Source organism: Bombina bombina, chromosome 1, assembly GCF_027579735.1.
Source record: "Bombina bombina isolate aBomBom1 chromosome 1, aBomBom1.pri, whole genome shotgun sequence".
Lineage (NCBI taxonomy): Eukaryota > Metazoa > Chordata > Amphibia > Anura > Bombinatoridae > Bombina > Bombina bombina.
The window spans coordinates 1,366,394,569-1,366,421,094 of record NC_069499.1 but is presented as its reverse complement, the minus strand read 5'-3'; the positions used below and the strand labels follow the sequence as shown (position 1 = coordinate 1,366,421,094).

Genomic DNA, 26,526 nt, shown 5'->3' with positions numbered 1-26,526 from the left:
ATATTTACAATAGACATACGTATATTGGTAAATATGATTCTAGTACAATATATAACTGTTTTAGAGTTAGCATGTTGCTCTGCACATGCATGTGCAGCATAGCTAGATATTCTCAGTGCACCAGCATTTTAAATACTGCAGCTTCTCAGAGAGCCAGTGGGGCTTGTATCAAGTCAGCAGTAGTTACGGTTCTAGAAATTTAAAATTGGGGGCTAATAAAAGTGGTGAAAAAGTTAAAAGGCACAACATACATAATATGAAGCCATATAGCAGAGCATGCATTGTCCTTCGCAGAGTGATGCAAATTGAGTCAGTTCCAGATAATACCAGCACCTTAGTCTCTCTGAGCAAGTGCTGTGTATAAAATGCTGGTGCACTGGACATACTTAAGTATACTCTTGAAAAGCTATAGCTGTTACTAGAAGCTGCAATATCCCTTTAACCTGAGTCCAAGGACCATTCTTGCTGAGATTGGAACCTAATAATATTTAAAAAAAAATCAATTTATGTTAAAAGCATTTAACCCTTTATTTTATTCTCAAACTAGGACATAAAAATAAACTATTTAATGGAGAAACAATGTACAAATAAGGAGAAACAAAAGTCTCTTTATTTCTATCCCCAAAGAGCTTACCTCAAATACATTTCTGTAGAAAACACTCTTAAAAAATGCTCTCACATGGAAAAATAATAACCAGTAAATTACTGCATTAAAAGATCTTTTATTGTAAAATATATTCAAATATTCATAAATGTAAAGATCCCTACTCGCTAGGCATATCTATGTATACTGTTGTTCTGCTTGTGTATATAGCGTTGCCCATTAGAAGACGAATACCGGGGTTTTATACAAAACTTGAATTGATTCTGGTTATAAATATGTTCAAATTTTCTTTGTCAATATAAAAGGATATGAAAGTAATCAGTATATTGGGGGTGTAGAGCTATTGTAATGCAGTGTGTTTACATCAGCACCATGTGCACGTACCTAGTGCCAATCTATAAATTAACCCGGGCTCCTATTGGTAGGTACACGCTATGTAGTATCAATTAATGTGCATGGGGAAAAAAAAAAAAAAATCTGTAATCACAGATTGCGTTCTCATCAAACATCTTTGGGATAGGGTGATGAGCACAGCTTTGTCATTACAACACTTTGAACTTTGTGTGGTAGACATAAACATGATTAGAGAGCTGTGTATCCAAAACCATGAAACTACTTTAAGAAATATAAAAGCCTGGTTTAGGAATGTCTATATTGAATTGTTTTACTCATGCAAATGCAACACCTTTTGCTTAGTGAAAAAAATAATAAAAAAAACAATAAAAAAATGTGCGTGGGGCACACATAACAATAAGCCTCTGTGTAATCTCAGAGATCAGCAGTGGCATGGGCACGTAGTGCTGATGGCAGTTGTTGGGTAAAAACATTTTTGGTTAATGTGCAGTGTTCTTAGCTGCTGCGTTATAGTGTAGCCCCTGCATATTAACTGTTATGTCCTATTAACATGTATTGTCAATCCAATGGGATGCGATGAATAACAGATCTGGCCAGAGTAGTAAAACTGGCAAATTATTGGCAAGAGCAGCAAGACTGGGAAATTATTTAACAAGGCACTGACAAGTACTAAGTTAAACAGCCCTTGGCAACTACAGCGAGAGCCGTATCACAGAGAAGTTGTGTAATTCATATCTTGGAAACCTCACAGAAATGTATGTGACCATACAGGATGTACTTTACTGTGAATTTATAAAGTGTGTACATGTTGTGATTGTACATTTGCTTGTGCTCTTCATAACACATTCTGGGTACTATGTGCTATACAGGGTGCTTCCTCTAGCTTGGTGGTAAAGTTTGCTGATACAGAAAAGGAGAGAGGGCTGCGCCGGATGCAGCAAGTGGCAAATCAGCTGGGCATGTTCAGTCCCATTGCCCTCCAGTTCGGGGCGTACAGTGCGTACACGCAAGCAGTAAGTGACCAGGTAATGACTTTTCCATTTCTATATTGTTTGTGTTGTCTGTTGTAGTGTAACCTTACTGTGTGTAATCCCCACGACTAGCAGAAACAAATGTCTGTAGAGACCAGTGTGACCTTCTGTGTGTAATCCCCACGACTAGCAGAAACAAATAGCTGTAGAGACCAGTGTGACCTTCTGTGTGTAATCCCCACGACTAGCAGAAACAAATAGCTGTAGAGACCAGTGTGACCTTCTGTGTGTAATCCCCACGACTAGCAGAAACAAATGTCTGTAGAGACCAGTGTGACCTTCTGTGTGTAATCCCCACGACTAGCAGAAACAAATGGCTGTAGAGACCAGTGTGACCTTCTGTGTGTAATCCCCACGACTAGCAGAAACAAATAGCTGTAGAGACCAGTGTGACCTTCTGTATGTAATCCCCACAACTAGCAGAAATAAATGGCTGTAGAGACCAGTGTGACCTTTCTGTGTGTAATCCCCACGACTAGCAGAAATAAATGGCTGTAGAGACCAGTGTGACCTTCTGTATGTAATCCCCACAACTAGCAGAAATAAATGGCTGTAGAGACCAGTGTGACCTTTCTGTGTGTAATCCCCACGACTAGCAGAAATAAATGGCTGTAGAGACCAGTGTGACCTTCTGTGTGTAATCCCCACAACTAGCAGAAACAAATGGCTGTAGAGACCAGTGTGACCTTCTGTGTGTAATCCCCACAACTAGCAGAAACAAATGGCTGTAGAGACCAGTGTGACCTTTCTGTGTGTAATCCCCACGACTAGCAGAAACAAATGGCTGTAGAGACCAGTGTGACCTTCTGTGTGTAATCCCCACGACTAGCAGAAACAAATGGCTGTAGAGACCAATGTGACCTTCTGTATGTAATCCCCATGATTAGCTGAAATAAATGGCTGTAGAGACCAGTGTGACCTTCTGTGTGTAATCCCCACGACTAGCAGAAACAAATGGCTGTAGAGACCAGTGGGACCTTTCTGTGTGTAATCCCCACGACTAGCAGAAACAAATGTCTGTAGAGACCAGTGTGACCTTCTGTGTGTAATCCCCACGACTAGCAGAAACAAATGGCTGTAGAGACCAGTGGGACCTTCTGTGTGTAATCCCCACCACTAGCAGAAATAAATGGCTGTAGAGACCAGTGTGACCTTTCTGTGTGTAATCCCCACAACTAGCAGAAATAAATGGCTGTAGAGACCAGTGTGACCTTTCTGTGTGTAATCCCCACAACTAGCAGAAATAAATGGCTGTAGAGACCAGTGTGACCTTTCTGTGTGTAATCCCCACGACTAGCGGAAACAAATGGCTGTAGAGACCAGTGTGACCTTTCTGTGTGTAATCCCCACGACTAGCAGAAACAAATGGCTGTAGAGACCAATGTGACCTTCTGTATGTAATCCCCATGATTAGCTGAAATAAATGGCTGTAGAGACCAGTGTGACCTTCTGTGTGTAATCCCCATGACTAGCAGAAACAAATGGCTGTAGAGACCAGTGTGACCTTTCTGTGTGTAATCCCCACAACTAGCAGAAACAAATGTCTGTAGAGACCAGTGTGACCTTCTGTGTGTAATCCCCACGACTAGCAGAAATAAATGGCTGTAGAGACCAGTGTGACCTTTCTGTGTGTAATCCCCACGACTAGCAGAAACAAATGGCTGTAGAGACCAGTGTGACCTTTCTGTGTGTAATCCCCACGACTAGCAGAAATAAATGGCTGTAGAGACCAGTGTGACCTTCTGTGTGTAATCCCCACAACTAGCAGAAATAAATGGCTGTAGAGACCAGTGTGACCTTCTGTGTGTAATCCCCACAACTAGCAGAAATAAATGGCTGTAGAGACCAGTGTGACCTTCTGTGTGTAATCCCCACAACTAGCAGAAATAAATGGCTGTAGAGACCAGTGTGACCTTCTGTGTGTAATCCCCACGACTAGCGGAAACAAATGGCTGTAGAGACCAATGTGACCTTCTGTGTGTAATCCCCACGACTAGCAGAAACAAATGGCTGTAGAGACCAGTGTGACCTTTCTGTATGTAATCCCCATGATTAGCTGAAATAAATGGCTGTAGAGACCAGTGTGACCTTCTGTGTGTAATCCCCACCACTAGCAGAAACAAATGGCTGTAGAGACCAGTGTGACCTTCTGTGTGTAATCCCCACGACTAACAGAAATAAATGGCTGTAGAGACCAGTGTGACCTTTCTGTGTGTAATCCCCACGACTAGCAGAAACAAATGGCTGTAGAGACCAGTGTTACCTTCTGTATGTAATCCCCACGACTAACGGAAACAAATGGCTGTAGAGACCAGTGTGACCTTCTGTGTGTAATCCCCACGACTAGCAGAAATAAATGGCTGTAGAGACCAGTGTGACCTTCTGTGTGTAATCCCCACGACTAGCAGAAACAAATGGCTGTAGAGACCAGTGTGACCTTCTGTGTGTAATTCCCACGACTAGCAGAAACAAATGGCTGTAGAGACCAGTGTGACCTTCTGTGTGTAATCCCCACGACTAGCAGAAATAAATGGCTGTAGAGACCAGTGTGACCTTCTGTGTGTAATCCCCACGACTAGCAGAAATAAATGGCTGTAGAGACCAGTGTGACCTTCTGTGTGTAATCCCCACGACTAGCAGAAAACAAATGGCTGTAGAGACCAGTGTGACCTTCTGTATGTAATCCCCACGACTAGCAGAAACAAATGGCTGTAGAGACCAGTGTGACCTTCTGTATGTAATCCCCACGACTAACGGAAACAAATAGCTGTAGAGACCAGTGTGACCTTCTGTGTGTAATCCCCATGACTAGCAGAAACAAATGGCTGTAGAGACCAATGTGACCTTTCTGTGTGTAATCCCCACGATTATCTGAAACAAATGGCTGTAGAGACCAGTGTGACCTTTCTGTGTGTAATCCCCACGACTAGCAGAAACAAATAGCTGTAGAGACCAGTGTGACCTTTCTGTGTGTAATCCCCACGATTATCTGAAACAAATGGCTGTAGAGACCAGTGTGACCTTTCTGTGTGTAATCCCCACGACTAGCAGAAACAAATGGCTGTAGAGACCAGTGTGACCTTTCTGTGTGTAATCCCCACAACTAGCAGAAATAAATGGCTGTAGAGACCAGTGTGACCTTCTGTATGAAATCCCCACGACTAGCAGAAATAAATGGCTGTAGAGACCAGTGTGACCTTTCTGTGTGTAATCCCCACGACTAGCAGAAATAAATGGCTGTAGAGACCAGTGTGACCTTTCTGTGTGTAATCCCCACAACTAGCAGAAATAAATGGCTGTAGAGACTAGTGGGACCTTTCTGTGTGTAATCCCCACCACTAGCAGAAATAAATGGCTGTAGAGACCAGTGTGACCTTTCTGTGTGTAATTCCCACGACTAGCAGAAATAAATGGCTGTAGAGACCAGTGTGACCTTTCTGTGTGTAATCCCCACGACTAGCGGAAACAAATGGCTGTAGAGACCAGTGTGACCTTTCTGTGTGTAATCCCCACGACTAGCGGAAACAAATGGCTGTAGAGACCAGTGTGACCTTCTGTGTGTAATCCCCACGACTAGCAGAAACAAATGGCTGTAGACACCAGTGTGACCTTCTGTGTGTAATCCCCACGACTAGCGGAAACAAATGGCTGTAGAGACCAGTGTTACCTTCTGTATGTAATCCCCACGACTAGCGGAAACAAATAGCTGTAGAGACCAGTGTGACCTTCTGTGTGTAATCCCCACGACTAGCAGAAACAAATGGCTGTAGAGACCAGTGTTACCTTCTGTATGTAATCCCCACGACTAGCGGAAACAAATAGCTGTAGAGACCAGTGTGACCTTCTGTATGTAATCCCCACGACTAGCAGAAACAAATGGCTGTAGAGACCAGTGTTACCTTCTGTATGTAATCCCCACGACTAGCAGAAACAAATGGCTGTAGAGACCAGTGTGACCTTTCTGTGTGTAATCCCCACGACTAGCGGAAACAAATAGCTGTAGAGACCAGTGTTACCTTCTGTGTGTAATCCCCACGACTAGCAGAAATAAATGGCTGTAGAGACCAGTGTGACCTTTCTGTGTGTAATCCCCACGACTAGCGGAAACAAATGGCTGTAGAGACCAGTGTGACCTTTCTGTGTGTAATTCCCACGACTAGCGGAAACAAATGGCTGTAGAGACCAGTGTGACCTTTCTGTGTGTAATTCCCACGACTAGCAGAAACAAATGGCTGTAGAGACCAATGTGACCTTTCTGTATGTAATCCCCATGATTAGCTGAAATAAATGGCTGTAGAGACCAGTGTGACCTTCTGTGTGTAATCCCCACCACTAGCAGAAACAAATGGCTGTAGAGACCAGTGTGACCTTCTGTGTGTAATCCCCACGACTAGCAGAAACAAATGGCTGTAGAGACCAGTGGGACCTTTCTGTGTGTAATCCCCACGACTAGCAGAAATAAATGGCTGTAGAGACCAGTGTGACCTTTCTGTGTGTAATCCCCACGACTAGCAGAAATAAATGGCTGTAGAGACCAGTGTGACCTTTCTGTGTGTAATCCCCACGACTAGCGGAAACAAATGGCTGTAGAGACCAGTGTGACCTTCTGTGTGTAATCCCCACGACTAGCGGAAACAAATGGCTGTAGAGACCAGTGTGACCTTCTGTGTGTAATCCCCACGACTAGCGGAAACAAATAGCTGTAGAGACCAGTGTGACCTTCTGTGTGTAATTCCCATGATTAGCTGAAACAAATGGCTGTAGTGACCGATGTGACCTTGAGATGTCTGACTTACTTGAGATGTCAGAGTGATTGTTTGAAAGTTTGACCTTCTTGTATTTATCAAACTGGTTGTGTGACTTCCCCATGACAGTATTACCTCCCTGATTACTATTTTGTGTTAAACAAAGTGAGCTTATCGTATTTGTCAATGTCACCCTCTTTATTTGAAAGTGTTGTCACCCTGTATTTTTGATAGTGCTTGTGCTGGTGTCAGTGATTGTGTAGAAGTGTCCATCTTGCTATGTAGTTGCGTTACATTGCTTGTGTCCTTCTGTCCTTTCAGCTCATGCAACAACAGGCCGCCCTGGTGGCCGCACATAGCGCATACCTCAATCCTATGGCCACAATGGCCGCTGTCCAGATGCAGCAAATGGCGACAATCAACCCTAATGGGCTCATAGCCACTCCCATTACCCCGATTACCCCCATCACATCCTCTTCAGGTGAGATGGTACTAATGAGATATCCTGGATCCACATTAGAAAGAAAATGGAATGGGTTAATAAAAAGCTCATCAGGCATAATTGCAAGATTACCTTTTTTTTAGAGACATAGTAATTTTAGTAGACCTGTAACATTATTAACTGCAGAGAGATAATAGATCATTAGGAGGGTGATGTTTTGAACTTGATAGACGATAACAAAGGCTAAAGACAACCATATTATTTAGTGGGTGGGGAGGAGTTTAATGTTATATATCAGGAGCACAGTACTTAATTATTGCCTTCTATTTAGGTACCAGTACCCCTCCAACACTTGCTGCCACTCCAGTATCTGCCATCCCTGCCACTCTGGGGGTAAATGGATACAGTGCTGTGCCCACTCAGAGCAGTGTACAGCCCAGCTCAGAGGCAATCTACACAAATGGCCTGCATCCATATCCAGGTAACACTGAGTGCTTTTATTGAGGTGTTTATAATACTTAACTGTATGTATATATATATATATATATATATATATATATATATATATATATATATATATATATATAAATAAACTGCTTTTACATATATACATTCTCCTATGTATATACCAACACACCTTTGTGTATATAACATGGGCATTTGTGTATGTAATACTGCTCATCTGTGCCTATCTGCCCTATGTATATTTCATTGCCGATATGCATATAATACTTTTTACCTTTTTTTATATGACCCTGCTTCATATTTGCTAGTCATGTGAACATATCTTCTCCTGATTCTCCTTGCAAGAGGGAACCACAATTGTTCTTATAACAGGTTAATACTTAGTAAATTTGTTGTACTCAATAGTAAATTAATTATAAACAGATTGTTCTTAAAAATAAACTCATGTTAAATAGAGTAGCCAGTCCAGTGATTCAGATGGCAAGATGACAAGCGTATTAGTCATAAAAGAAAGTTTTTGCCACTGTAATAAAAGGTTTTACTATATAGTGTAGTAATCTTGCCATTTTGCACCTAAATGCAAAATCTTAATTTTATTAACAGTCATTAAAAAAAATTGCATAAGTACAGTGCCTGATAAGTCTTAAGATGGTTACACTCAAAGACTAAGTACAACAAATACATGAACTCAATATATATTCTAAAGAAAAAGTATTTATTGTGGATTTAGTGCCCTGTTTGATTAGTTGTTTTTTTCTTTATAAACTGGCTTTATGCAATTCATTGTACTGAATTGTTTTTGTGTTTATATATAACACTACCTCTCTTTGTATATTACCATCCCAAACCCATTGTGTAATTAACAGTATCTCACTAACTGCAAGATAAAGACAAGTATTTTAACCAGGTTGATAGCCTTTTTCTCTTTTGTCTTAGCCCAAAGTCCCGTTGCACAACTGGACCCTCTCCAACAAGCCTATGCTGGCATGCAGCATTATACAGGTATCTACAGAAGGGTTTGGGTGGATATAGACAGATAAACAGAATGAGTGAAGGAATGAGAGAGTAGCATTGATTTATAGAGAGTTACCAAGAGGTTGAAACAAAGAAGGGGAAGAGGGAAGTTCGCTAAATAAAAAGGATGGTGCAGGAGTAGGAGCAGTAGTAACATGTACAAATGTGGAAAGTTTGAAGGAGTGAGCATGAATACATTGGTAAATAATGAGACTGAATGAAAGAGATGGTTATTAGGTGAAATTAGTGGAATGTAACATTTGAATTGGTGGGTTAAATGGGAGAGCAAAGTAATGGATGAAAAGAGTTGGACTTCATAGGTAGAGACTCAAAGGAAAGATTGAAATGTTGAGAGAAAGGAAATGGAAAATTAATAAATATACGAGAGAATAAGGGGTGAGAGAGTATGTTCAAAGGAGTTAAATTTGCATAACATGCATGGAATAAATGGGGAGATACTAGAAGGTTAAGAGATACTAGAAGTTTGAGAGGCAATGATATAGGACTTGGATGGGATTTACATCTTGAGATCATGGGAAGAGAGGTTCTGATAGTTACATTCTGTTTTTTGGGATTTACAGCTGCCTACCCTGCTGCTTATGGTCTGGTGAGTCCGGCCTTTACCCAACAACCTGCTCTTCTTCCCCAACAACCGCCACAACAGCAGCAACAGAGAGAGGGTAAGTATGCACATACTTTCTACTGTACCTTTTGGATATTGCGTCTAAAATACCTGGTTTTTGGAACTACATACAAATCTTATTACAGGTCCTGAGGGCTGCAATATATTCATTTATCACTTGCCGCAGGAATTTACTGACTCTGAGATCCTGCAGATGTTCCTCCCCTTTGGGAACGTCATCTCTGCCAAAGTGTTTGTAGACCGAGCCACCAATCAGAGCAAGTGTTTTGGTATGTTACCCATTACTATTACAATTATTGTTGAATTCCATGAACTTCTACAGCCTTACCTGTCACTTCTTTCATCTCGACTCATCTCCCTCTTAGACTGTGATATGTAGATATATTGTATTTCTAACAAAACTTGTATCTTCCTAGAGCTCCATTTGGAATTGCTCATTCTTTTTGCTTATACTCTTCTTTAATCCTGTCAACAGGTTTTGTAAGTTTTGACAATCCAGGCAGTGCCCAGGCTGCTATCCAGGCCATGAATGGATTCCAAATTGGCATGAAGAGGCTGAAGGTACAGCTCAAGCGACCAAAAGATGCCAACCGGCCGTACTAAGGAGCTAAGGTGAGTATTAACTAAAGCCCCCAAATCTAACTTTTTAAATTCTCCACTGGAGTGGAGAGCTCTTAGCATACATAACAGGGAGGACAGGACAATTAATACATATTAAATAGGTAATTACAATTTAGAGACTTTGAATTGTATATTGGACTCCATGTCATATAATAGGGTCACATTAATCAGACTGAAACTATATTACATGGACTCTATTTATAGAAATTCAGTGAAATGAAGGTATACCTAAGCTTAAATATGGCACATGGTCAAAGACGAGACCTCCAGATAAACAATACAGAAAATTAGGGGAATTCAAAAATATATTTTCCTGACTTAGTGGTGCACATAGTGCAAAGGTAGTGAAGCAACACCATAGCTGGGTGACCTCTAGCTAAGCCCATACCCACCTCTCTCTACACCTGACCCCATCCTCATAAGATGACTCATCATACAAGCCCTGGTAAGTGTCCCTTGCTGATATACAGTAAATGTGTTTCCTGTGTTTCCCTGTGTGTGTTCTTTCTGTGCGATACCTCTTGATCGTGAGTCTCCCAGTGTTTTTTTTGTGATTTTTTTTTTATTTTTTTTTTATTTTCAGAATAAATTTTTGGTTCTTTAGTCTTCATTCACTTAAAGGCTTGCTGCAGGGGGCAGAAAGAAAGAAAATACAATTAAATGAATAGAATAAAATAGTGACAAAATATTAAAAATTGTACACCCAACACATTAAATCTGAGAATGTCTATTACTACACAATCTAATTCTTGATCAGGCAATAAATACAGTGTCATATAATAAGACTTTAGAGGAATTTATCTATATACATAAATATAAATGTAAGTTTAACATGTTCTTAAAAATGCAACAAAATCTGCATTAACTAATAAAAAAGGTCAAATCATGTATTTTATTATATTTCAATATTTGTCACTCAAAATAGATTGACAAATGCACAAATTAATTTAACAAACGTTGCTTTTGAAAACATTGAGAAAAGGAAAGTTTTAGATATATCTGCAATTACATAAATAAAAAATGTATACTTTTGGAAAAAGCTAAGAAAAAAGTATGTATTTCCCAGTATACATTGGCTGATGGCTAGACAGATTAGATAAATGAAAATCTCTGATAAAATTCATGACTTGGACATTACGCCCATTAAAGCTTGTCAATTAGGAACAAGTACTGATTGGGTTTGCTGTATATATATATATTTATGGAATATAAATAGGAATATCCACATATTTTGATGTTACTTTCCATAGCTAAAGATATCAGACTACACGACCAAAAAAAAGCTTCTCTTTTTCTGCCCCTTGAACCACACTCACTTCGTGCCAGGGTCCAATCAAATCATGAGATGACTCTGTCGCTCTGACGTAACCCTAGCGTCCATTGGCTGCCCTGGGACACGTAGCACCACCCCTTGTAAGTTGCATCCAATGGAATGACCGTGTTGTATTTGAGACTCCTCCCCTACCCTTCCTCTTATTTATTTTTTTGTTCATGCCCAACCCCAGAGGAGAAACTCCTGGAGGGTCCCAGCAGTGTTTAGGTGCATGGAGTGCTGTGATGTACAATATACCATTTGTGGTTTCTGTGGTACCATGGAAAGGAATTGGCAACACCATTCTGAAACGCTGCCTCAAAATGTTGCAAAAAACCTTATCCCTTAAAAAGCTTTAGTATCTTGGATTTCTGAAGTCAGAGATTAAAGTCACTATTAGAGAATATGGTAGTAGGAGATTGAAGCAATTATTCTGCTTTGTCTCAGATTTTTTTTTATGACATCAGTATGATAAATCCCTTATTCACCACAGTGAGAAAACAACTTAATTATTGCTGTATTCATCTGACATATTATGTAGTGTTATTTTCGCAGCAGATTTACATCTTGAGCCCATCAGGTATGCACTCCTTAGCTATTTCAGGTGTACATATAACACTTTTTCAGCATTTTGGGTATGCTTTTCATAAAAAGGTGGAGCTTACCTTTCACGGGCATAGATACATGTTGCTGATTAGATTTTATATTCCCTTTGGATAATCTGGCTTTTGTTTCCTGTGGCTTCCCACTCATGTCCCTCTTCCCTGTGGCTGTGATTTCCTTGCGTAAACCCTCAGTGTTGTGATGCATATATATGGCACTTTTAACTGTTGGCTGCACTTTTGACTTTGACTTAAGCTGTTGCTTCTGCCTCTTTCTCCCTCTCCTTATAACCTATATAAAAAATGAAAGAAGGATGAACCAGACAGGGCTGTGTGTGACAATGAGGATGTTTAGCACTCAAAGCATTCACCAATAGCATTTGAGTATTGTAATACGATGGTTTTGGAATAGTCATCTTGATATCAAGATAATTAAGAAATGAGAATTTGACATACTTAGAGTGAATAGAAATTTGGTGAGGCTTTGCAAGCTCTTTACAGGGCGTGGTTCTCTTGGATTACTTGTGATATTACAGAGAAATTAACTGGATATTTTGGTTCAATTTAATTTGTCCTCTGCTTTTACTGCATCTAGTTGTTTTGTGTCCAAAAAGAAGTCTCTACCTTTCTATGGAGAGCTGGTAGATTTGGATCAATTTGTTTTTTTATTTTAAAAGCCCTACAAAAGTTGGGGTGCCCTGATGAAGTAAAATCCATATTGCTAAGATGCATGGAAAGATGTGTGGAAAATTGTTATAGCGCCAACTTGTCATCTCTCTTGTTCTTGGGGGCCCAAATGGTCAGCTATTAGCCTTACTTCCTGTGATCACCAGTTGGCTTTGACTTTCAACCTGGGGCATGTGCTTGTTTTGCTATCTCAGGTCAAAGTAACAGGTACACATTTGCTTAGCTTAGCTAAGAGTACGGCGAATGCCAAAACGCGTCAGAGGAGTGTACCTGTTACCTTGCAGGGATGTGTTTTTGTGCTATATGTCACTTTAACATGGACAATAAAAGTTATGTTTTAATTGCCAGTGCTCCACACTCTTTGTTTATCATTTAAACCCATTTAAAGCCTGGTGGAATCCATGTTCTTGGTCTTCTTTACTGCTGCCAATCAGGAACAGAATAAATAAGCATGTACTCTGAGTTAGCCAATAACTGTGTAGAATGTTGCAGGTTTAGGTAAATTGCATCATACTTATGCATGATGATGACACTACATCCTCTTTGAATGTAGTGGATTGATCACCCTTTTTTCAACAGCAAAAGCAGACAAAATAAATAATAACTGTAATTGCACTTTTTCTCCAACATTGGTGTGTCCGGTCCACGGCGTCATCCATTACTTGTGGGAAATATTCTCTTCCCCAACAGTAAATGGCAAAGAGCACAGCAAAAGCTGTACATATAGCCCCTCCTCAGGCTCCGCCCCCCAGTCATTCTCTTTGCCGCTCTGAACAAGTAGCATCTCCACGGAGATGGTGAAGAGTATGTGGTGTTTAGTTGTAGTTTTTTATTCTTCTATCAAGAGTTTGTTATTTTAAAATAGTGTTGGTTGTACTATTTACTCTAAAACCGAAAGGAATGAAGAGTTCTGTTTAAAAGAGGAGTATGATTTTAGCAGCAGTAACTAAAATCAATTGCTGTTCCCACGCAGGACTGTTGAGCCCAGAGAACTTCAGTTGGGGGGAACAGTTTGCAGACTTTTCTGCTCAAGGTATGACTAGTCCATTTTCTAACAAGACTGTGTAATGCTAGAAGACTGTCTTTTTCCCTCTTGGGGATCGGTAAGCCATTTTCTTAGACTCTTAACAGAATGCAGGCTTATTATGGGCTATACACTGGTTGACACTCTTGTGGGCTAAATCGATTGCTTTATTTAGGTTTTTTGTGAAGTTTGAAGTGATATTTCTAAACTTTTAGTGTGGGGAACGTTTTTAGATGCCAGGCAGTCATTTAGACACCTTCCCAGTCAGGAAGGGCCTTTCACTATAGTAGGCAGAGCCTCATTTTCGCGCCATAATTGCGCAGTTTCTTTTGGATGCAGTGCATGTAGCTGCATGTGAAAGGGTCTGGTGATCATTGAAAACGTTCCTGGAAGGCTTAATTTGGTATCGTATAACCCCCAAGGACAGGTGGAGTCGCAGCAAACGCTGTGGCTGGGACTGTAGTGGGGTTAAAGTTGTTAATTGATTAAACGGTTCCGGTTTCCTCATTTAAGGGGTTAAATGCTTGAAAATTGGGGTGCAATACTTTTAAAGCATTAAGACACTATGAAGGATATTTCCTTCATAGTTTTTCACATATTCAGAAATAAAGTGTGCTCTGTTTAACATTTAAAGAGACAGTAACGGTTTTGTTTAAAAACTTTTTTTTGCATTATTAGCCTGTTTAAGCCTGTCTAACATGTCTGTACCCTCAGATAGAACATGTTCTGTATGTATGGATGCCAAGGTGGTCCCCCCTTCAAATGTATGTGATAATTGTGCCATGGCGTCCAGACAAAGTAAGGACAGTACTGTCACATTTAATAAGGTTGCCCAAGATGATTCATCAAATGAAGGTAGTGGGGATAGTTCTTCATCCTCTCCTTCTGTGTCAATACCAGTTATGCCCGCGCAGGCGACCCCTAGTACATCTAGCCCGCCAATGCTTGTTACTATGCAACAATTAATGGCAGTAATGGATAATTCCATAGCTAATATTTTATCCAAAATGCCAGCATTTCAAAGAAAGCGTGATTGCTCAGTTTTAAATACAGTGGAGCAAGAAGGCGCCGATGATAATTTATCTGTCATACCCTCACACCAGTCAGAAGTGGCAGTGAGGGAGGGTTTGTCGGAGGGAGAACTTTCTGATTCAGGAAGAATTTCTCAACAGGCAGAACCTGATGTTGTGACGTTTAAATGTAAGTTAGAGCATCTCTGCGCATTACTTAAGGAGGTGCTAACTACACTGGATGATTGTGACTCTTTGGTCATTCCAGAAAAATTGTGCAAGATGGACAAATTCCCGGTGCACCCCGATGCTTTTCCGATACCTAAAAGGGTGGCGGACATAGTGAATAAGGAGTGGGAGAAACCAGGCATACCTTTTGTCCCACCTCCTATATTTAAGAAATTGTTCCCCATGGTCGACCCAAGGAAAGACACATGGCAAACAGTCCCTAAGGTTGAGGGGGCAGTTTCTATGCTAGCCAAACGCACAACTATTCCCATTGAGGACAATTGTGCTTTCAAAGATCCTATGGATAAAAAATTGGAGGGTTTGCTTAAAAAGATTTTTGTTCAGCAAGGTTACCTCCTCCAACCAATTTCGTGCATTATTCCTGTCACTACGGCGGCGTGTTTCTGGTTCGATGAACTAGAAAAGTCGCTCAATAAGGAGACTCCATATGAGGAAGTCATGGACAGAATTCACGCACTTAAGTTAGCTAATTCCTTTATTTTAGATGCCGCTTTGCAACTAGCGAGATTAGCGGCGAAAAATTCAGGGTTTGCAATTGTGGCGCGCAGAGCGCTCTGGCTAAAGTCTTGGTCGGCGGACGTATCTTCCAAGACAAAATTGCTTAATATTCCTTTCAAAGGTAAGACCCTTTTTGGGCCAGAATTGAAGGAAATTATTTCAGACATCACTGGGGGGAAGGGCCATACCCTCCCACAGGATAGGCCTTTTAAGGCTAAGAATAAGTCCAATTTTCGTTCCTTTCGTAACTTCAGGAACGGACCGTCTCCTAACTCTGCAGCCTCTAGACAAGAGGGTAATGCTTCCCAGGCTAAGCCAGCTTGGAAACCAATGCAAGGCTGGAACAAGGGTAAACAGGCCAAGAAGCCTGCTGCTGCTACCAAGACAGCATGAAGGGGTAGCCCCCGATCCTGGACCGGATCTAGTAGGGGGCAGATTCTCTCTCTTTGCTCAGGCTTGGGCAAGAGATGTTCCGGATCCCTGGGCACTAGAAATAGTCTCTCAGGGTTATCTTCTAGAATTCAAGGAACTTCCTCCAAGGGGAAGGTTCCACATGTCTCGCTTATCTTCAGACCAGATAAAGAGACAGGCATTCTTACATTGCGTAGGAGACCTGTTACAGATGGGAGTGATACACCCAGTTCCAACAGCGGAACAAGGTCAGGGGTTTTACTCAAACCTGTTTGTAGTTCCCAAAAAAGGGGGAACTTTCAGACCAATTCTGGATTTAAAAATTCTAAACAAATTCCTCAGAGTTCAATCGTTCAAAATGGAAACCATTCGAACAATTTTACCTACAATCCAGGAGGGTCAATATATGACTACCGTGGATTTAAAGGATGCATACCTACATATTCCTATCCACAAAGATCATCATCAGTTCCTAAGGTTCGCCTTTCTGGACAAACATTACCAGTTCGTGGATCTTCCATTCGGCTTAGCCACTGCTCCCAGAATTTTCACAAAGGTGCTAGGGTCCCTTCTAGCGGTTCTAAGACTGAGGGGCATTGCAGTGGCACCTTATCTAGACGACATTCTAATTCAAGCGTTGTCTCTTTCCAAGGCAAAGGCTCATACAGACATTGTTCTAGCCTTTCTCAGATCTCACGGGTGGAAGGTGAACGTAGAAAAGAGTTCCTTGTCTCCGTCAACAAGAGTTCCCTTTTTGGGAACAATAATAGATTCTTTAGAAATGAAGATCTTTCTGACAGAGGTCAGAAAGTCAAAGCTTCTAAACGCTTGTCAAGTTCTTTACTCTATTCTGCAGCCTTCCATAGCTCAGTGCATGGAAGTAGTAGGATTGATGGTTGCAGCAATGGACATAGTTCCTTTTGCTCGAATTCATCTAAGACCATTACAACTGTGCATGCTCAGTCAGTGGAATGGGGACTATGCAGACTTGTCTCCCCAGATTCAAGTAGACCAGGTAACCAGAGACTCACTTCATTGGTGGTTGACTCAGGATCACCTGTCTCAGGGAATGAGTTTCCGCAGACCAGAGTGGGTCATTGTCACGACCGACGCCAGTCTATTAGGCTGGGGCGCGGTCTGGGACTCCCAGAAAGCTCAGGGTCTATGGTCTCGGGAAGAGTCCCTTCTCCCGATAAACATCCTGGAACTGAGAGCGATATTCAATGCGCTCCGGGCTTGGCCTCAACTAGCGAAGGCCGGATTCATAAGATTCCAGTCGGACAACATGACGACTGTAGCTTACATCAACCATCAGGGAGGGACAAGGAGTTCCTTGGCGATGAGAGAGGTATCCAAGATCATCAAATGGGCGGAGGATCACTCCTGCCACCTATCTGCAATTCACATCCCAGGAGTAGACAACTGGGAGGCGGATTACTTGAGTCGTCAGACTTTCCATCCGGGGGAGTGGGAACTCCACCCGGAGGTCTTTGCCCAGTTAACTCAATTATGGGGCATTCCAGACATGGATCTGATGGCGTCCCGTCAGAACTTCAAGGTTCCTTGTTACGGGTCCAGATCCAGGGATCCCAAGGCGACTCTAGTGGATGCATTAGTGGCGCCTTGGTCGTTCAACCTAGCTTATGTGTTTCCACCGTTTCCTCTCCTTCCCAGGCTCGTAGCCAGGATCAAACAGGAGAAGGCCTCAGTGATTCTGATAGCTCCTGCGTGGCCACGCAGGACTTGGTATGCAGACCTGGTGAATATGTCATCAGCTCCACCATGGAAGCTACCTTTGAGACAGGATCTTCTAGTACAAGGTCCATTCGAACATCCAAATCTAGTTTCTCTACAGCTGACTGCTTGGAAATTGAACGCTTGATTTTATCCAAGCGTGGATTTTCAAATGCAGTGATAGATACTCTGGTCCAAGCCAGAAAACTGGTGACTAGAAAGATTTACCATAAAATATGGAAAAAATATATCTGTTGGTGTGAATCCAAGGGATTCTCCTGGAGTAAAATTAAGATTCCTAAGATTCTTTCCTTTCTCCAAGAGGGTTTGGATAAAGGGTTGTCAACGAGTTCTCTAAAAGGACAGATTTCTGCTTTATCTGTTTTGTTACACAAACGCCTGGCAGCTGTGCCAGATGTACAAGCTTTTGTACAGGCTTTGGTCAGAATCAAGCCTGTTTACAGACCCATGACTCCTCCTTGGAGTCTAAATTTAGTTCTTTCAGTTCTTCAAGGGGTTCCGTTTGAACCTTTAAATTCCATAGATATCAAGTTACCATCTTGGAAAGATCTGTTTTTGGTTGCTATTTCTTCTGCTAGAAGAGTTTCTGAATTATCTGCTTTGCAGTGTGATCCACCCTATCTGGTGTTCCATTCAGATAAGGTCGTTTTGCGTACTAAGCCTGGTTTTCTTCCAAAAGTTGTTTCCAACAAGAATATTAACCCGGAAATAGTTGTTCCTTCTCTGTGTCCGAATCCAGTTTCAAAGAAGAAACGTTTGTTACACAATTTAGATGTTTTAAAGTTCTATTTAGAAGCAACAAAGGATTTTAGACAAACCTCATCTTTGTTTGTCGTTTACTCTGGTAAGAGGAGAGGACAAAAAGCTGCTACCTCTCTTTCTTTCTGGCTGAAAAGCATTATCCGATTGGCTTATGAGACTGCCAGACGGCAGCCTCCTGAACGAATCACAGCTCACTCTACTAGGGCTGTGGCTTCCACATGGGCCTTCAAGAACGAGGCTTCTGTTGATCAGATATGTAAGGCAGCGACTTGGTCTTCTCTGCACACTTTTGCCAAATTCTACAAATTTGATACTTATGCTTCTTCGGAGGCTATTTTTGGGAGAAAGGTTTTGCAAGCCGTGGTGCCTTCCGTTTAGGTAACCTGATTTGCGCCCTCCCTTCATCCGTGTCCTAAAGCTTTGGTATTGGTTCCCACAAGTAATGGATGACGCCGTGGACCGGACACACCAATGTTGGAGTAAACAGAATTTATGCTTAACTGATAAATTACTTTCTCCAACGGTGTGTCCGGTCCACGGCCCGCCCTGGTTTTTTAATCAGGTTTGAAAAATTTCTCTCTCTATACACTACAGTCACCACGGCACCCTATAGTTTCTCCTTTTTTTTTTTTTCTCCTAACCGTCGGTCGAATGACTGGGGGGTGGAGCCTGAGGAGGGGCTATATGGACAGCTTTTGCTGTGCTCTTTGCCATTTCCTGTTGGGGAAGAGAATATTTCCCACAAGTAATGGATGACGCCGTGGACCGGACACACCATTGGAGAAAGTAATTTATCAGGTAAGCATAAATTCTGTTTTTTATTTTCCTTAAATATGTAACAGGGACATTAAAGGGATTCTTTCATGAATCAGATAGAGCATGCAGTTTTAAACAACTTTCTATTTGACTTCTATTTAGGGATGGGCAAATGTTTTGCATTATTCAAAAAATTAAACAAATTTTAACACATTTGTTCGTATGTTTCGAATTTTGAATGTTTGTACAACATTCTAACATTTGTTTACTATAATATTACTTCTAATGCTATCTTTAAATGTAACATTCTATTACATTTTTTTTTCTAATTTGAAAACTGCATCAAATTGAATTATGCAATATTCAAATTCAAAAAAATTGGAATCAATATATTTGTAATAGTATTTCTAACGCTCCCTTTAAATGTAATATTCAAATTATGCAATATTGCTTTCATGGGGGCAATATTCGAAATAGAAACATTCAAATCAATATATATATGTATCTATCATGTATCAATTTACTAAATTCCCTACCACATGAACTATTGAACTTCTAAATAGTATTTGTTAAATGTTAACTTTTGAAATTTCAATTACCAAATTTTAAAGGATTTTGGTTCTTATCAACATTCATTTGTCCAAAACAAATGTCCACAGGACTATTCGTTCTACCAAGCGAATTGCACTTGCACCACATTCGCCCATCCCTACTTTTATTATCACATTTTCTTTGTTTTCTTGGTATCTTTTGTTGAAAAGCAGGGACATTAGCTCAGGAATATGTATGTGTCTGAAGCATTATATAGCTGCAGCTTTTCAATAATGTTATCCATTTTTAATAGCACTAAATGGCAACACTACTTCCTACCATATAGTGCTGCAGACACCTACCTAAGGACAGTTGTTCTCATGGCTGGAGTACAAGAATATTCTGACAAAATGTGCAAGTCCTTTACAATGTAGAACATTTCAATTGCAGGGAATAATATTAGATAGTAACATCATTATTAAAATGAAGTAGACATTAAGGTAGTTTATAATGTACTCATATCTTAAGGGTTTAATTGCCTCTCTAAAAGTGTTGAGTATAATTTCCTTTTAAGGCTGATTTGCAGCAATTATGTTAGGAAAAGCTAAGAGTATAAATGTGCTAAATGAAAAGCTCAAAGTCACTTTACGTAAATACACTGAGTTGGCCAAAGCAGCAGACTCAGAATATTGTTTACTAGACAATCCCTAATTTATGGATCTTTGTATAACTTCTACTTTGTATTTAGGATTTTTAAGGCCACTTAAGATTCTTGACCCCAGCTTTTGATTGCTGAAATTAATAGTATGTGAATACCATGGCTTAAAACCAACCAGTTATTTCAGTTTGATATTGCCAACATCATAGGAAGTGATAACATTCTATAAAACTCACACACAAATGGGGAATTTGAAGACCTGGTATGTTTGCCTGTGGTGTATAGATACCCACTACCAGTCATTCTCCCCTTCATTATTAAAAAAATATTAAGATTGTTTGCTAAACTGTTTCTCCCTATCCTATTTGAGCCATCAGTTCCTGGCTTCCATGGTGTACCCACTGAAATCATGATCTCACCTGAAGTGGTTTCTCTAGCAAATCTGTTTCCATATTATTAAAGGGAAAGTCTACACTAGAATTTTTATTATTTAAAAAGATAGATAATCCCTTTATTACCCATTCACCAGTTTTGCATATCCAACACAGTTATATTAATATATGTTTTACCTATGTGATTACCTTGTATCTAAGCCTCTGCAGACTGCCCCCTATCTCAGTGCTTTTGACAGACATGCAGTTTAGTCAGTCAGTGCAGACTCCTAAATAAGTCCACGGGAGTGAGCACAATGTTTATCTATATGCCATACATGAACTAGTACTGTCTAACTGTGAAAAACTTTCAAAATGCTCTGAGCTAGGAGGCGGTTTTCCACGGTTTAGAAATCAGTTTGAGCCTTCCTAGGTTTAGCTTTTAAAAAATACCACCAAGGGAACAAAGCAAATTTGATGATAAAAATAAATTGTAAAGTTGTTTAAAATTGCATGCCCTTATCTGAATCATGAAAGTTTAATGTTGACTAGACTCTGCCTTTAAAGTCAAGGAAATCCGTCACTGTACAGACTCTCCATCAGCACTGCAAGATATATTTAATTGAGTGTGAACGAAAGGGTAGGAAAGTGTAAGACATGAAGGATCCTCTATATTTCAAAGAATCAAGATTCTCCATGATAGAAATTTAAAGTGTAAAATGTTTTGACCTGCATTTAAGTCATCAGTTACTCCAGTAAACATTAAACTTGTAGTGAAATGTTGCTAACATTTTTTATCAAATGGTATGAATGATGTGTTTTGATGACAAAATAAGGTCTTTACTAAGGTATGACACATGGTAGGATGTGAGAGAAGTGTAGTGATGTATAGAGATAATGTTTAGATATTCGGTGAGGTGCAGCCTATGGATGTGTAACGTGAGGGAAATAAGATGCAGAGCTCGGATGAGTGATGTAGTCAGACATTGGGTAATACAGAGAGGATATATGGTAAGTGTTGGTGAATGTTGACATTTAGTGAGTTATATTTGCTTATTCTGTGGTCAACAATTGTGGTGGTGCAGTTTGATTTAATATACGATGTTAGGGTTGGAGAGATGGTTGCGTTATGTGTGATAAAAAATTTGCTAGAAATTAAATAAATAGGTACATAGATGAATGTATAATAGGTTCTATAGCGTGGGTAGATAGAAATATTGTTGTAAATGACAATCCTCCCCAAATTTAATTCCTTCCTATATGGCTACTCCATGCCAACTTGCACGAGATACCTTTGTATGTTACCTTTTATTCTTCCCTGCACCTTGGCTGTCATATTTGCACTTGTCTCTGTTTGTCTGCTACTCTTTTTGCTTAGGTGGATACCCACCCTCTGTATACATCCTGTAATACAAATTCAACTCTGCGTGTAATCGCATTACAAAACCATGCCACGTCCTTGCTGCTTTTTTTCCTACAAACATGTAGGGTTGCTTGGGAAGAGTCTCTGATATAAGAAATCCCTAAGAAGGGGCAGCTCAGTACAAACGAGGGGGATGCCACAACAGTGAATTAATATATAGAGAGGGTAGCAGCAGGCAGTAGTGTTGAGGTCTAGATGATACCAGCATGACCATTGCAAGTAGAGGACTTTAGCAAGAGCAAAATGGTAGCAATCAGGGATAGGTGAGTCACACTGAATGAGCAGATTCTTAAGGTGGTATAGTCATTTTTTTCTGGCTGTGCCACAATCTCTGTACTAATTTACCATTTCATATGTGTACACACAGAGAATGAACTAATCCCCTCTTCCCTAACCATGCAGTATTTTTTCAGTTGGTTGGGTATACACTGTGTTTGGGTCCTGTGGCTTGTACCCATTACTCATCTGGTTCTCATGAATTCTGGGTGATAGCGTCTATGGAGCAGTGGAAACTTCCAACTCACTCAACATGGTCATCCTGTTGCAGACAAGTCCTTTATTTCTCAGAATTAGTGCTTTCTTTTTCTTTTCCATAATCTTGTCTCTTCATATACTTTCTCTTTTGTAAAATATTTTAATAGAATCCTTAAAAGTATTTATTTCTGGAGCATAGTAGCGGTTGTGGTTGTACACACAGTCTGTGCTTGTTAAAATGTCACATCTCTCTTTCAATATGTTTGGTTTAGGAGATTACCAGATAAATGCTACAATGAGAAGAGAGTTTGTGGACTGTGAGCTAAGAACAGGCTATATTACTTAAAGCAATTAAAGGGACATAATACTTATATGCTAAATCACTTGAAAGTGATGCAGCATAACTGTAAAAAGCTGACAGGAACATATCACCTGAACATCTCTATGTAAAAAAGTTATCTTTCAGTTACTGCCCATTTGCAGGTAAAAAAAAAAAGAAGGAAGAAATGAACAGCAGCCAATCAGCATCAGCAGTGCTGAGGTCATGAACTGTTTTACTGTGATCTCATCAGATGTCATAGTAAACTTCCTTAAACTGAATAGGGAAATAACATGAGTGTGCATGAGGCACGCTCCCTTGCAGGTCCTGGGACAGGCATACTCATTGGCTGCTTAAAGTCCTTTACAATGAGGTGTGAATACGTAGGACATTTTGAGGTAAAATATCTTTCTTTTTTACCTAGAGATGTTCAGGTGATATTTTCTAGTCAGCTTTTTACAGCTATGCTGCATCACTTTCCAGTGTTTTAACATTTGGGCATCATGTACCTTTAAATCTAGAAAATGTGGCTCTGTTAATAGTTATAAAGATATATTTTTGATTTGTTACACTAAACCAGATAACTAGTTAATTAATTATCATGTGCATTGGTCCTTTTAAAACAAAATGGAAAAATAGAAGCCAATCCCTTTTAGATGAGGAACAATAGCGTGAGAATTATTGTATTGAAAATTAGCAAATCTAGGCAAGTATCCACATTTGCTTATCCCCAGAAGTACTCTGTATACATACTAATGCACCAATGAACTTTGGGTAATATATGCAAATTAGGTATACAATATCTCATGTTTTTTTTCTTCTTCCAAGTATTGTGTTTAACCATAACAATCCCATTTATGGGGTGGGTGCAGCAAAAAAGCACTTCAATACAGCTGTTTCGGGTTTATCAACTCTAATCAGCAGAAGATAGACACCCACCCCATAAAGTTGTGGTTAAAGATAATACTTGGAAGCAAAAAGTGTGAGCTATTGGATAACTAATTATCTTACCCAGAGTTCCCCGGTGCATTGGTAACAATGTATACAGGATACTTCTAGGGATAAGCAAGCAGGGATATTTGCCTAGATTTGCTAATTTTCTATATAATAAAGGGATACGCAAGACAAAATAAACATTTATGATTCAGATAGAGCATTCAGTTTTAAGACACTTTCCAATTTACTTATTTACATTATCAAATTTTGCACAGTATTTTTATATGCTCACTTTCTGAGGAACAAAATCCTACTGAGCATGTGCACAAGCTCACAGGGTATACTAGTCTGTGATTGGCTTATGTCTGTCACATGAAAGAAGGGGCCAGAGTATGAGAGAAAAAATAAATTTGTCAGAAAGAAATCTACTGCTTATTTGAAATTCAGAGTAGGTGTTAAATCATTATCTTTTCTTATGCACGTGTTAATTATGCAATTCTACTGCATTGAGTGGTCCTTAATTCTATGGCTCTTACTTTTTTGAAATCTCATGCTTTTATGTCCAACATAACTCAAATGAGTATTGCTTTTGATCTGGAATGAGTATTTATTTTGATCTGGAAATAAGCTTCACCAGGCAGCAAATTAAAAATATCTTCTGCTGATGATCTATGCTATATAAAGAAACAGCAAATGCATAATTATTTAACAGGGGGAGTAAACCAAAATCTACATATAAACATAAACCTAGAAATTAGCTTAATGCAGATGAAAGAAGTTCTGTGTGTGCTGCAAATGGGAACAGATACAAGAGTGGGCAACACCTTATTAGGAAATGTTACATAGTTAAATGTACATTAAAGTCAAAATTAAACATCCATGATTCCAGTAGAGAATGCCATTTTAAACACCTTTCCAATTTAACTTCTGTTATCTAATTTTCTTCATTTTTCTTGATAACCTTTGCTGAAAATCATTTCTAAGTAGGCTCGGGAGCAGTACATCACTACAGGGAGGTAGCTGGTGATTGGTAGCTACACATATATGTCTGCGGTCAGTGGCTCATCCACGTTGTTTAGCTAGCTCCCAGTAGTGCATTGCTACTCCTTCAACAAATGATATGAAGAGTATAAAGAAAATTTGATAATAGAAGTAAAGAGAATGTTGTTAACAAATGTATGCTCTATCGCCTAGATTACGAATGGTGCGCTAACTGTAGTGCAAGTGCCATATCAGTTTTGTTAGGCTCCCTAGAGTGCTTTCAGCCTCTCTAGCCTCTCTAGTAAAGACTGGTGAGGCTAGAGAGGCTAAAAATGCTCTAGGAGCCTAACAAAAACCGATATCGCACTTGCGCTACAGTTGGCGCACCACTCATAATCTAGGCGTATGTGGATCATGAAAGAAAACACATTGAGGTATGTAAAGGTGCATTAAAGGATCCTCTTAATGAATAATTAAACTTTCCAAAAGGAATTCAGCTTTTTATATTTACAAAATCGTACACAATTCAGGGCTTCCTTTTCTTTCCCTTTCTTTCTTGTTCCTGTCTCCCTTTCGTCTGCCCTATAGACATTTGCCAAAATATGACTCATTTCATCCAGAATTCAGTCCCAGATGAGGTGGGTGGAGGCATTTATTGATTTGTGGTTGCTTGTAGTAGCGTTGATGCTTCTGATGTTATTCTTGAGCACTGACCTTGATCGTGTCATTTTCTGTTTCAGGAGGTGTACCTTATTTTAGAGACTGAGGGGATCCTGGGTCCAGCCCCTCTCCTCATTTCTCTCTTCGCACCTCGTAGCTCAAAATGTTTTTTCTGCTGCTGGACCAAGAAGGACGTTTCTTTCAGGGGAAAATAACTTGCAGAAACTGGTAATTGCTCAGCTCTTAACCAGCAAGACCCTTCAGATTCATCCAATTCTGGAGAATGCTCTCGGCTTTCTACACGCATTCTGAAGGGCCTACAGGTAGAACCGGGTGCTGCATTTATTTTTACATGGTGAGCAACAAAGAAAAAAAAAGACTTGTGCATTTAAAATGACAACAAAGAGATTGGTCACAGACTCAACCGCACACATCTATATTCCGGGGGACGATGATACAGCAGGAAATGGTCACCTCAGGAAGACTTACAAAACAGCTTCTACAATATTTGCAGGCACAGCTGTTACTAGAGCCGGATTTTTCATTGGGCAATCAAGGCATCTGCCTAGGGTCACCTTCCTGGCTTGTCAAGTGATCTGTAAACATGGCTGCTCAGTACAACCATTCAGAAACTGTACTAAGAAATGTATAGGCTTTCCTTAATAACGCAGAAGAGTTCACAAATTAGTCATGTTATCAACAATACAAAGTAAGCTGAAAAGTCAGGAAGCATTTAAATTAATTTTGCCTAGTGGTTCCACCTTGCCTAGGCATTCCACCTGTATAAATCCGGCTCTGGCTATTGCAAAATAATTACAAAATTATCCACAGAGTGTTGTACAAATTTATACCTCTTCCATATCCTGGTCAAGAGTTATGAGCCCAAATATGAATACAAAATGTAAGCAGAGGTTTCCAGCATTTTCTATTACTTGTCTTCTTGGGCTACTAACAGGCCTATTTGTGAGGATATCATTTCCTTATGCCACTGACAGTTATCTCATCCTAACACCAAAAAAAACAATTAGGGATGTAAGCAGGCTGGATATGTGGCTGATCGTATCCTTTTAACGCTGTAATATAAGGTAAATTGAAAAGAAAAAAACAAGGTTCCTATAGGAGGACACTATAGTAGAACATGGCTGCTGCACACGTGTAAATTCTATAGGTACATGTTTACGGGACCCA

The 26,526-nt window shown here is 40.0% G+C and overlaps 1 protein-coding gene across 1 annotated transcript in view; it reads left to right on the top strand.

The window, feature by feature from the left end:
- Positions 1-25,580, top strand: part of CELF3 (CUGBP Elav-like family member 3) — a 107,415-nt gene extending 81,835 nt beyond the window's left edge. Inside the window, exons 6-13 of the mRNA XM_053695465.1 lie at positions 1,828-1,971; positions 7,056-7,215; positions 7,508-7,657; positions 8,578-8,643; positions 9,237-9,335; positions 9,424-9,567; positions 9,774-9,910; positions 25,419-25,580. Coding sequence (XP_053551440.1) covers positions 1,828-1,971; positions 7,056-7,215; positions 7,508-7,657; positions 8,578-8,643; positions 9,237-9,335; positions 9,424-9,567; positions 9,774-9,901 — 891 coding nt within the window. The 3' untranslated portion in view covers positions 9,902-9,910; positions 25,419-25,580. The remainder of the gene's footprint in view (positions 1-1,827; positions 1,972-7,055; positions 7,216-7,507; positions 7,658-8,577; positions 8,644-9,236; positions 9,336-9,423; positions 9,568-9,773; positions 9,911-25,418) is intronic.
- Positions 25,581-26,526: the final 946 nt, after the last annotated feature.